This window comes from Thermobia domestica, chromosome 16 (assembly GCF_964235325.1).
Source record: "Thermobia domestica chromosome 16, izTheDome1.hap1.1, whole genome shotgun sequence".
NCBI classification, from domain to species: domain Eukaryota; kingdom Metazoa; phylum Arthropoda; class Insecta; order Zygentoma; family Lepismatidae; genus Thermobia; species Thermobia domestica.
In genome coordinates this window covers 131,173,701-131,187,041 of record NC_137469.1, presented here as the reverse complement: position 1 = coordinate 131,187,041, position 13,341 = coordinate 131,173,701, and the positions used below count along the sequence as shown (strand labels likewise).

General features: G+C 33.2%; 1 protein-coding gene across 1 annotated transcript in view; it reads left to right on the top strand.

Annotated features, from left to right (window-relative positions):
• Nucleotides 1-13,341, top strand: part of LOC145673417 (uncharacterized) — a 755,597-nt gene that overhangs the window by 84,300 nt on the left and 657,956 nt on the right. Inside the window, exon 3 of the mRNA XM_081743106.1 lies at nucleotides 667-788. Within this exon, the coding sequence (XP_081599232.1) occupies nucleotides 667-788 (122 nt within the window). The remainder of the gene's footprint in view (nucleotides 1-666; nucleotides 789-13,341) is intronic.

Here is a 13,341-nt window from a genome sequence, read left to right as displayed (position 1 = left end):
TGTAGACTACATGAGAATAATAGATAAAAATCCTGTTTAAAATCCTTGTACGCCTTCTAATCCATTTTTAGTTATTCATATGATCACATCTTTTGTGGTCAACAACCCAAAACTATCCGTTCGACCACCTATCAACCTCCACCTTTCGTCACTCAGCTACAGCTTAGTTTTCATTAGCTTGTTAAGAATGCAGTTTTACCACCCCAATGGTCAGGAACCATGAAAAGAGATTTATTTATCTTCTTCTTTTTCACATCCGTAAACAGTGTTCATTTTAAGATTTCCTTATGTAGAAGAAAAAGAATAAAAAGAGCATAAGTGACCTAAAAGTTACCTTAAAATCTTTAAAAAATGACATGAAACTTCAAAACTGCAAAAAGTGACCAAAAGTTCACCCTAAAAATATATATTTTTAGAACCTAGAGTTGATGGATAACGTTTTTATTAGAATTTGCCTTGTCTTATGCGTAACAGAAAAAAGTTGACTTGTGAACAAAATCCGGGCCCTGGTAATAATACAGTAATAAAAAAATCCTTCATTCTTTAAAATAATCTAGTTTAGCACTCGACAGTGTTAATATTTTATTGACAATATTGTTTTTTTTTAAAGTAGATCCGTAATTTAAGTACACTTTGTTTAAAAATTATTATTATTATTATTTACAGAGCTTCAGCCCATCAGATTGGTCATCCAATTTACTTCGTAAGTATATACCGGTGAAGGAGAAACTACTAACTTGGTATATACTCAGTTTCTACTACGCTTTGCAATATGCTGCAAGTTGTGGGTAAGTACATTCTTTTTCTTACAAATATATATATATATATATATATATATATATATATATATATATATATATATATATATATATATATTTCTTTACAAGGATGGCAAAATATAATACGTATCTTTGCATAGCCAAGCAAATCACAACCTTATGCAATAAATCTGGAGGACAAGGGTTATAACTCATGATGTCACTTTTTGGTTAGTTTCTGATGTTTCGCGCTCGCGTAATTGATCACACTGGGATGTATATGCAAGCAAAAGTTGATAATGGCTTAATTAAGAATCCCATACACACACACTCTCTCTCTCTCTCTCTCTCTCTCTCTCTCTCTCTCTCTCTCTATATATATATATATATATATATATATATATATATATATATATATATATATATATATATATATATATATATATATATATATATATCTTGGGAGTGACTCCTGCCACTGAGACAAGAAAAAAAGTTCTCTTCAACTTTCGGCTGTCGGACATAGTTTCGGATCTACAACGTGCCGAAAGCGTGGGAAATTGACTTTCGGACGTCAATAGTTCGGAAACTATCCAACGTAAAGAGGGCGGGTAAAAAATTCACTGAAGAAGTCATACCTGCTGTATTGAATTTTGCATGTTTCACAATCCTACTATGCACGCGCAAGGATTCCCCAAAGGAACGTAGGGAGTCCCTCATAATCTGTCAAATGAAAATTGGTCTAAATGGATATGAATTGATAGGGTTTCTACCAGATAACAATAATTCGTTTGTATTAAGTCGATATCTAGAACAAATAGAAAATGGCGGACACCTTCATGCCCGTTGTGTGTGGTTGCATAATCGCCAGGTACGGATGCTGACCAACAGTGACGTTCTGAGTATTAAGTGTAGCGAATTTGTATTCAAATGCTCTAGAAAGACATCTGGATTGTTTGGTAGAGCACAACACATGAAGCAGGGTGATTCACATGTGTGGAAACACGTAACGAAAAATGCCCAGGAAAAATGCACTCATACTAAGTAAACGTGATTTCAAAACATCGGAAATGTAAAGAATAGCATCAAGAACATGAAAGCCATTGCCAATTCACCAATAATCCATCAATCAGATGCAATATGATGTGCACGGTTGCATACGAATAAGGATACAACAACTGAGGCCAAGTTGAAATTGTGCACGGGGACTCACAAAGGAACTAGGTAAACTAAATGAATGTCACTAGTGGATCGCATGATCGATATTGAAATGTGGCCAATGTGTGTGTTGATATCAACATGTAGCTAATGGACAAATGTCAATATGTCCCACTACTGCCACACCGTCACGCGTGAAAACTAGGAAAATAACGTTGTACATTCTGCTAGTACATTTAGTCCACGTTTTGGTAGAACGTAACTAGAACACGATTGTATCAATATCTCTCTTTGTTTGGGACATTGTTCCACAGTTGAGACATGAAAAGAAATCTCTTAATCCATGGTTCAAATTCTGATAGAGCGTGAAAATAACAAACTTGTATCATGTCCCATGTCTCACATACTCGAAATATAGGAAAATACCTTTCGAAATTCGTATCTTACACACAGTGAACATGCCAAGACAAAGACGAAAATAAACCAATTTGGTAATGTTACACTACAGCTGGAACACCATACATATGGAAAATAAAACGAGTAGTAGTAGAAAATGGATCGATCTGGCTCATACTAGGACAACTCACGAGCCCCTGGGAAATTGACCACCGTACACCGTGAGCCCACGGTCTTTTACGACCTCCATTTTAGGGGTGAATTTATTCCCTTTTATGAGCACTTTTTAGGGGGTGTATTCGTTCTCTTTTACGAGCACATTTTTAGGGGTGTACTTGTTCTCTTTTCTGAGCACATTTTTAGGGGTGCACTTGTTCTCTTTTATGAGCACTTTTTCAACCCCTATTTTAACATAGCAGAAATTACGAACACATAGAAGAGCAGATAACATATAAGAGTACCTAACATAACAAGGGTGTATTCATTCCCTTTTATGAGCATATTTTTCAACCCTTATTTTAACATAGCAGAAATTACACTGAGACTATGAACACACAGCATTTTAGGGGTGTACTCATTCTCTTTTATGAGCATATTTTCCAACCCCTATTTTAACATAGCAGAAATTACACTGAGACTATGAACATACAGCAGAACAGATAATACATAAGAATACGTAACATAGCAAGGGTGTATTCGTTCTCTTTTATGGTTACTTTTTCAACCCCTATTTGAACATTTTATCATAGCAGAGAATACATGGAGACTATGAACACATATCATAGCAGAGAATACATGGAGACTATGAACACACAGCAGAACAGATAATGCATAGCACAGCTAATAAAAGAGCATGGCTTATTTTCCAACCCCTATTTTAACATAGTAGAAATTACATTGAGACTATGAACACACAGCATTTTAGGGTGGACTCGTTCTCTTTTATGAGCATATTTTCCAACCCCTATTTTATCATAGCATAAGATTACGAACACATAGCAGAGGTGTATTCGTTTTCAACCCCTTAGCATAAGACTATGTAACATAACAGTTACGAACACATAGCAGAGCAGATAATAAACACAACAGCCTCCATTCTAGGGGTGTATTCATTCCCTTTTATGAGCACTTATTAGGGGGTGTATTCATTTTCTCCACCCCTAATTGAACACAGCAGAAATTACAGAGAATACGAACACACAGCAGACCAGAGAATACATAAGATTCATTCCCTTTTATGAGTACATTTTAAGGGGTGTACTCATTCTCTTTTATGATTACTTTTTCATCCCCTATTTTACCATAGCAGAAATTACATAAGATTTTTTTCAACCCCTATTTTAAGACAATGAATACCCATGTAACATAACGATTCGATACGCTCTTTGAACCGATTTGGATGAAACTCGGCATATGGGGGTTTTCGACCATGCTGAGTACGAATATCATACTTATTTTTACTTGGGTTCTATAGTTTATGTGGCATACGCCCTTTCTATGACAATTTTAACCAATTTGGGTGAAACTGGGTATATGGGGGTTTTCGGACATGCTGATTACAAATATCATACTTATTTTTATCTGGGTCTTATAGTTTATGTGGGATACGCCCTTTCTATGACAATTTTAACCGATTTGGATGAAACTCAGTATATAGGGGTTTTCGCACATGCTGATTACGAATATCATACCTATTTTTACCTGGGTCTTATAGTTTATGTGGGATACGCCCTTTGTATGACACTTAAAACCCAATCACTCGTAAACGAAGCAACATATTGAGACCGTGTTTCCACATTTATCAATAGGTCATCAGGTACTACAAGTTCCAAAATAATGACCATCGAGGTCAAAGGTCAACATACTTAAAACCTAATAACTCGAAAACGGATCCACATATTGAGATGGTGTTTCCAAATCTAGTAATTGGTCATCAGGTACTACAAGTTCCAAAATAATGACCATCGAGGTCAAAGGTCAACATACTTAAAACCTAATTACTCGAAAATGTATCCAGGTATTGAGGTGCTGTTTCCACATTTATCAATAGGTCATCAGGTACTACAAGTTCCAAAATAATGACCATCGAGGTCAAAGGTCAAAATACTTAAAATCTAATAACTCGAAAACGGAGCCACATACTCAGGTGCTGTTTCCACATTGAGTAATAGGTCATCAGGTACTACAAGTTCCAAAATAATGACCATCGAGGTCAAAGGTCAACATACTTAAAACCTAATTACTCGAAAATGGATCCACATATTGAGGTGCTGTTCCCAAATCTAGTAACTGGTCATCAACTACTACAAGTTCCAAAATAATGATCATCGAGGTCAAAGGTCAACATACTTAAAACCTAATAACACGAAAACTGAGCCACATATTGAGGTGCTGTTTCCACATTTAGTAATCGACCACCAACTACTACAAGTTCCAAAATAATGACCATCGAGGTCAAAGGTCAACATACTTAAAACCTAATAACACGAAAACTGAGCCACATATTGAGGTGCTGTTTCCACATTTAGTAATCGGCCACCAACTACTACAAGTTCCAAAATACTGATCATCGAGGTCAAAGGTCAAAGTACTTAAAAACTAATAACCCGGAAACGAAGCAACGTATTGAAGTGCTGTTTCCACATTTAGTAATTGGTCATCAACTAGTACATGTTAAAAAATCATGACCATCAAGGTCAAACTCGAAAACGGAGCCAAATATTGAGGTGGTGTTTCCACATTTAGTAATAGTTCATCAATCACTGCAAGTTCCAAAATAATGACCATCGAGAGCTTGTAAACGGAGCAACGGATAAATTTTGTACAAAGCAGAAAAAGTGAAGGAGGAATAAATTTGAGTGGCCTATTCAATTTTGTACCAACGAGAAATGCCATTTTAACTAGCTGACAATTATATGTCTTCTTGTACTAATTAAATAAACGAACGAATATTGTACCAATGAGAAATGTCATTTTTCTAGACCATGTTCTAATATTTAAACAAACGAAGGGATGAATTTGAGTGACCTATTCAATTTTACACCAACGAGAAATAATTGCGTATTTTAAATCATTTTTTACTATTTAAAGAAACAAACAATCGGATAAATTTAACCGGCTCAGAAGTTCAATACTATTTTGTACTCTTGAGTGAGCTTTCCAATTTTGTAGCAAGAAGGACCATTTTTCTAAAACTAACTCAGAATTTCATTTCATTTTTGTAATACTCAAATTTGGATGGAGTGTTTAGTTTTGTACGAACCAGAAAAATTTGATTGGATTATTTCCTTAGGTACCAACTGGAAAAAGTGAAGGGCCATTATTCAAATAAACGAAGGAATAGAGTATTTAGTTTTTGTACCAACTAGAAAAAAAGAAGTGAAGTATGAATAAAATTTAGGTGGACTATTTTCTTTTGTACCAACTGGAATGTTCTATTTTTGTATCAATCAGAAAAAAAACGAAGAGCCATTTTAACAAGTTCATAATTTCTGTAACGAAAGAATAATTTCGATGTTCTACTTTTTATATCAACGAGAAAAAATGAACTAGCTGAATATACGAAAGAATAAATTTAAGTGACCTATTCAATTTTGTACCAATGAGAAATGGCTCAGCAAAAGGCGAAGAAGGACTATTTTATATAATTTTACTACTCAAATAAACAATGAAGTATTTACTTTTGTACCACCGAGAAAAAAAGAAATTGCACCATTTTGGAGTATTCAAATAAACAAAGGAATTATAATTTGTTTCAACTCTAAAATCAATTAAACGAAGTAATGCATTTGAGTGAGCTATTTATTTGAAAAACCGAAGTTGAGTATTTTATACCATTATGTATTATTTCAACAAACAAAGGAATAAGCAAAAAAGGATCATTTTATATCATTTTAAACTAGTCTAATAAACGAAGGCATAAATATGAGTGAGCTATTTAATTTTGTAGCAACCAAAGGATTTTCACGAAAGAACAAATTTGTACTAATCAGAAAAAGCGAAGAAGACCCATTTTAACTAACTGAGAATTTCTGTACCTTTTTGTACTATTTAAACAAACGATGGGATAAATTTGAGTGACCTGTTTTTTGTACTAACCAGAAAAATCGAAGAAGGTCCAATTTAGCTACCTCAGAATTTATGTACCTTTTGTACTAGCCCAATGAACGAAAGAACAATTTTGGGTGTTCTACTTTTTATACCAAACAAAGAAGAACCATTTTGTACTACTCAAATAAACGAAAGAATAAAATTGTACTAACCAGAAAAAGCGAAAAAAGACCATTTAACTAACTCAGAATTTATATACGTTTTGTTTAGGTGTCTACCGAGAAAAAACCAATAAATACCATTTTATGCCGTTCAAATAAATGAATATTTAGTTTTGTACCAAGCAAAATAAGAAAAAGAAGTGAAGAAGGAATAAAATTTGGATGGACTATTTTCTTATGTACCAACAAAAATGGAGCAAATTTGAGTGGCATACATACTTTTGTACCAACGAAAAAAAAGAAACCCAAGGAGGAATAAATTTGGGTGACCTATTCAGTTTTGTACTAAGCAGAAAAAAAGAAGAATTAATAAAATTTGCACAAAAAAGAGAAGAAGGTAAAATTTAAATAGTTCAGTATTTATGTACATTTTGTACTACTAAAATAAACGAAGGAATAAAATTGAATGTTCTACTTTTTATACTAATCAGAAGAAAACGGAGAAGGGCCATTTTATTTAATTTTGTAGTACTCAAATATACAAAGGTATAAATCTGTGTGACCCATTTAGTTTTGTACTAAGTAGAAGATTTGTTGGCTTTTTTGGAAAGACTATTTTATCTTTTTTATTACTCAAATAAAGAAACCTATTCAGATTTGCCGGCTTATTAAAAAGCGAATAAATTTCTATGTTCTACATTTTGTGCTCTACAAATTAACGAAGGAAAAGCAAAGAGAGACCATTTTTAACTAGCTTAGAATTTATGTGTCTTTTGTAACGAAGAAACAAATTTGAGTGGTCATTTTAACTAATCCTGCTGCGAGTAGATCAACAGTATGGCATTAACGTAAAACGAAAGAAACGAATTGCGACTTAATACCCTAAATAATTCATTTTCGAATACATACGGATTAGAGCAGACTTAAGAGGACCAAGCATTATTTTAAACTCGTATTATAGCCAACAATTAGAAATCCACTAGTAGGGCATCGATTTATCGTTTGCAGTAAACCCGTTATGCTTTAGAAAACAAAATCCATATTGGAGTATAACTTACTCTTTTGACCACCTTTTATACAACAAACAAGCTTCTTAGCCTCACTGTAAAACTGGTCTTTTTGCGGTATCTCCTGATACCTATCTGTTGGACCTCGCAGTATTTGGAAACTTGATGAAAAAGAATAACAAATGTTTTTTTTCTCACAATAAAGCTATACATAAAGAATAATCCATTATGGCAAAAAAAACTACTTTCTCCTGATGCTTATTTGAAGTAGACTTAAAAGGATTTAGGTGGTATTACATTATACTTCTATAACAATAATTCCCCGATTAATAGTAGGTTTTACAAGAATGATACATTGTGTAAGAATTTCCAATTAATAGCGGTATTGCACTGTATTTATAAAATAATAATAGTCTGTAATAGTGCAGTTTATTTTTCGAATGAGAGTAGGTTTTACAAGAACATTAAAACTTTTTAAATAGGTTACATTGCACAAGAGTTTTAAAGGTGTACTGTAGTGTACATTTTCTAGTCTACCAGCAATAATGATCTCTGAGAAAGTTATTAGGTAAAGATAAAACTTACCCGATAACAATTACACCACCATTCTGCGAGAATGTACTTGGGAATTATGTTGCGAAGGACAAAGAGTTAAGAATTAAGCTTGTAGTTCTTTTAACATTTATACCATCTAATTTCTCAGATTTAAGGTTAAATTAAATGGGGAAGAGGTGTACAACAAATTGTGCAAAAGTATTTGGGAGGTATAACTAAGAAGTACTAGGATGTGCCAATAGAAAAATTTCAGAACTTCTATTTTAATTTTGGGGTGGAAAAACATGCCTATTAACACTATTTGTAATAATGATGATTCCGTGGGTGTAGATTGCCTTAGATAGAATACAGGTAATTCTTCCATTAAAATTTACAACTATCTAATTGATTTTGTTCATTGTTCAGACAAGCCTTTACAGGGTATTACGAGATGGGAAGCAATTATCTTTAACTACTATACTGATGAGTGGATCCAATACAAGACTATTTAGAACTAATTTTACACACCAAAGAATATTTTACAGATGCTCCGATTTTTAAGATGTGGATAAAGTTAACAGATGCTTATTGGGGTAATTTCCGAGTAAAGTTGCCGGATAAACAGAAGATCGAGAGAATCGAATTTCTATCCAGCAGAAGTGTTATTTAAAGCAGGGGAATACAAATATTAATCTTGCTGCTCTTGGTCTAAAATGCAAGAATTGGAAAAGCTAAAAATACAACAAATGCATGCCAAAGACCGTAGAAGAAGGATTTTTTTTCTAATTTCTGGAGTGAGGCTAAGAAGCTTGTTTGTTGTATAAAAGGTGGTCAAAAGAGTAAGTTATACTCCAATATGGATTTTGTTTTCTAAAGCATAACGGGTTTACTGCAAACGATAAATCGATGCCCTACTAGTGGATTTCTAATTGTTGGCTATAATACGAGTTTAAAATAATGCTTGGTCCTCTTAAGTCTGCTCTAATCCGTATGTATTCGAAAATGAATTATTTAGGGTATTCGTTTCTTTCGTTTTACGTTAATGCCATACTGTTGATCTACTCGCAGCAGGATTAGTTAAAATGACCACTCAAATTTGTTTCTTCGTTACAAAAGACACATAAATTCTAAGCTAGTTAAAAATGGTCTCTCTTTGCTTTTCCTTCGTTAATTTGTAGAGCACAAAATGTAGAACATAGAAATTTATTCGCTTTTTAATAAGCCGGCAAATCTGAATAGGTTTCTTTATTTGAGTAATAAAAAAGATAAAATAGTCTTTCCAAAAAAGCCAACAAATCTTCTACTTAGTACAAAACTAAATGGGTCACACAGATTTATACCTTTGTATATTTGAGTACTACAAAATTAAATAAAATGGCCCTTCTCCGTTTTCTTCTGATTAGTATAAAAAGTAGAACATTCAATTTTATTCCTTCGTTTATTTTAGTAGTACAAAATGTACATAAATACTGAACTATTTAAATTTTACCTTCTTCTCTTTTTTGTGCAAATTTTATTAATTCTTCTTTTTTTCTGCTTAGTACAAAACTGAATAGGTCACCCAAATTTATTCCTCCTTCGGTTTCTTTTTTTTTCGTTGGTACAAAAGTATGTATGCCACTCAAATTTGCTCCATTTTTGTTGGTACATAAGAAAATAGTCCATCCAAATTTTATTCCTTCTTCACTTCTTTTTCTTATTTTGCTTGGTACAAAACTAAATATTCATTTATTTGAACGGCATAAAATGGTATTTATTGGTTTTTTCTCGGTAGACACCTAAACAAAACGTATATAAATTCTGAGTTAGTTAAATGGTCTTTTTTCGCTTTTTCTGGTTAGTACAATTTTATTCTTTCGTTTATTTGAGTAGTACAAAATGGTTCTTCTTTGTTTGGTATAAAAAGTAGAACACCCAAAATTGTTCTTTCGTTCATTGGGCTAGTACAAAAGGTACATAAATTCTGAGGTAGCTAAATTGGACCTTCTTCGATTTTTCTGGTTAGTACAAAAAACAGGTCACTCAAATTTATCCCATCGTTTGTTTAAATAGTACAAAAAGGTACAGAAATTCTCAGTTAGTTAAAATGAGTCTTCTTCGCTTTTTCTGATTAGTACAAATTTGTTCTTTCGTGAAAATCCTTTGGTTGCTACAAAATTAAATAGCTCACTCATATTTATGCCTTCGTTTATTAGACTAGTTTAAAATGATATAAAATGATCCTTTTTTGCTTATTCCTTTGTTTGTTGAAATAATACATAATGGTATAAAATACTCAACTTCGGTTTTTCAAATAAATAGCTCACTCAAATGCATTACTTCGTTTAATTGATTTTAGAGTTGAAACAAATTATAATTCCTTTGTTTATTTGAATACTCCAAAATGGTGCAATTTCTTTTTTTCTCGGTGGTACAAAAGTAAATACTTCATTGTTTATTTGAGTAGTAAAATTATATAAAATAGTCCTTCTTCGCCTTTTGCTGAGCCATTTCTCATTGGTACAAAATTGAATAGGTCACTTAAATTTATTCTTTCGTATATTCAGCTAGTTCATTTTTTCTCGTTGATATAAAAAGTAGAACATCGAAATTATTCTTTCGTTACAGAAATTATGAACTTGTTAAAATGGCTCTTCGTTTTTTTTCTGATTGATACAAAAATAGAACATTCCAGTTGGTACAAAAGAAAATAGTCCACCTAAATTTTATTCATACTTCACTTCTTTTTTTCTAGTTGGTACAAAAACTAAATACTCTATTCCTTCGTTTATTTGAATAATGGCCCTTCACTTTTTCCAGTTGGTACCTAAGGAAATAATCCAATCAAATTTTTCTGGTTCGTACAAAACTAAACACTCCATCCAAATTTGAGTATTACAAAAATGAAATGAAATTCTGAGTTAGTTTTAAAAAAATGGTTCTTCTTGCTACAAAATTTGAAAAAGCTCACTCAAGAGTACAAAATAGTATTGAACTTCTGAGCCGGTTAAATTTATCCGATTGTTTGTTTCTTTAAATAGTAAAAAATGATTTAAAATACGCAATTATTTCTCGTTGGTGTAAAATTGAATAGGTCACTCAAATTCATCCCTTCGTTTGTTTAAATATTAGAACATGGTCTAGAAAAATGACATTTCTCATTGGTACAATATTCGTTCGTTTATTTAATTAGTACAAGAAGACATATAATTGTCAGCTAGTTAAAATGGCATTTCTCGTTGGTACAAAATTGAATAGGCCACTCAAATTTATTCCTCCTTCACTTTTTCTGCTTTGTACAAAATTTATCCGTTGCTCCGTTTACAAGCTCTCGATGGTCATTATTTTGGAACTTGCAGTGATTGATGAACTATTACTAAATGTGGAAACACCACCTCAATATTTGGCTCCGTTTTCGAGTTTGACCTTGATGGTCATGATTTTTTAACATGTACTAGTTGATGACCAATTACTAAATGTGGAAACAGCACTTCAATACGTTGCTTCGTTTCCGGGTTATTAGGTTTTAAGTACTTTGACCTTTGACCTCGATGATCAGTATTTTGGAACTTGTAGTAGTTGGTGGCCGATTACTAAATGTGGAAACAGCACCTCAATATGTGGCTCAGTTTTCGTGTTATTAGGTTTTAAGTATGTTGACCTTTGACCTCGATGGTCATTATTTTGGAACTTGTAGTAGTTGGTGGTCGATTACTAAATGTGGAAACAGCACCTCAATATGTGGCTCAGTTTTCGTGTTATTAGGTTTTAAGTATGTTGACCTTTGACCTCGATGATCATTATTTTGGAACTTGTAGTAGTTGATGACCAGTTACTAGATTTGGGAACAGCACCTCAATATGTGGATCCATTTTCGAGTAATTAGGTTTTAAGTATGTTGACCTTTGACCTCGATGGTCATTATTTTGGAACTTGAAGTACCTGATGACCTATTACTCAATGTGGAAACAGCACCTGAGTATGTGGCTCCGTTTTCGAGTTATTAGGTTTTAAGTATTTTGACCTTTGACCTCGATGGTCATTATTTTGGAACTTGTAGTACCTGATGACCTATTGATAAATGTGGAAACAGCACCTCAATACCTGGATACATTTTCGAGTAATTAGGTTTTAAGTATGTTGACCTTTGACCTCGATGGTCATTATTTTGGAACTTGTAGTACCTGATGACCAATTACTAGATTTGGAAACACCATCTCAATATGTGGATCCGTTTTCGAGTTATTAGGTTTTAAGTATGTTGACCTTTGACCTCGATGGTCATTATTTTGGAACTTGTAGTACCTGATGACATATTGATAAATGTAGAAACACGGTCTCAATATGTTGCTTCGTTTACGAGTGATTGGGTTTTAAGTGTCATACAAAGGGCGTATCCCACATAAACTATAAGACCCAGGTAAAAATAGGTATGATATTCGTAATCAGCATGTGCGAAAACCCCTATATACTGAGTTTCATCCAAATCGGTTAAAATTGTCATAGAAAGGGCGTATCCCACATAAACTATAAGACCCAGATAAAAATAAGTATGATATTTGTAATCAGCATGTCCGAAAACCCCCATATACCCAGTTTCACCCAAATTGGTTAAAATTGTCATAGAAAGGGCGTATGCCACATAAACTATAGAACCCAAGTAAAAATAAGTATGATATTCGTACTCAGCATGGTCGAAAACCCCCATATGCCGAGTTTCATCCAAATCGGTTCAAAGAGCGTATCGAATCGCTGTTACATGGGTATTCATTGTCTTAAAATAGGGGTTGAAAAAAATCTTATGTAATTTCTGCTATGGTAAAATAGGGGATGAAAAAGTAATCATAAAAGAGAATGAGTACACCCCTTAAAATGTACTCATAAAAGGGAATGAATCTTATGTATTCTCTGGTCTGCTGTGTGTTCGTAGTCTCAGTGTAATTTCTGCTGTGTTCAATTAGGGGTGGAGAAAATGAATACACCCCCTAATAAGTGCTCATAAAAGGGAATGAATACACCCCTAGAATGGAGGCTGTTGTGTTTATTATCTGCTCTGCTATGTGTTCGTAACTGTTATGTTACATAGTCTTATGCTAAGGGGTTGAAAACGAATACACCTCTGCTATGTGTTCGTAATCTTATGCTATGTTAAAATAGGGGTTGGAAAATATGCTCATAAAAGAGAACGAGTCCACCCTAAAATGCTGTGTGTTCATAGTCTCAATGTAATTTCTACTATGTTAAAATAGGGGTTGGAAAATAAGCCATGCTCTTTTATTAGCTGTGCTATGCATTATC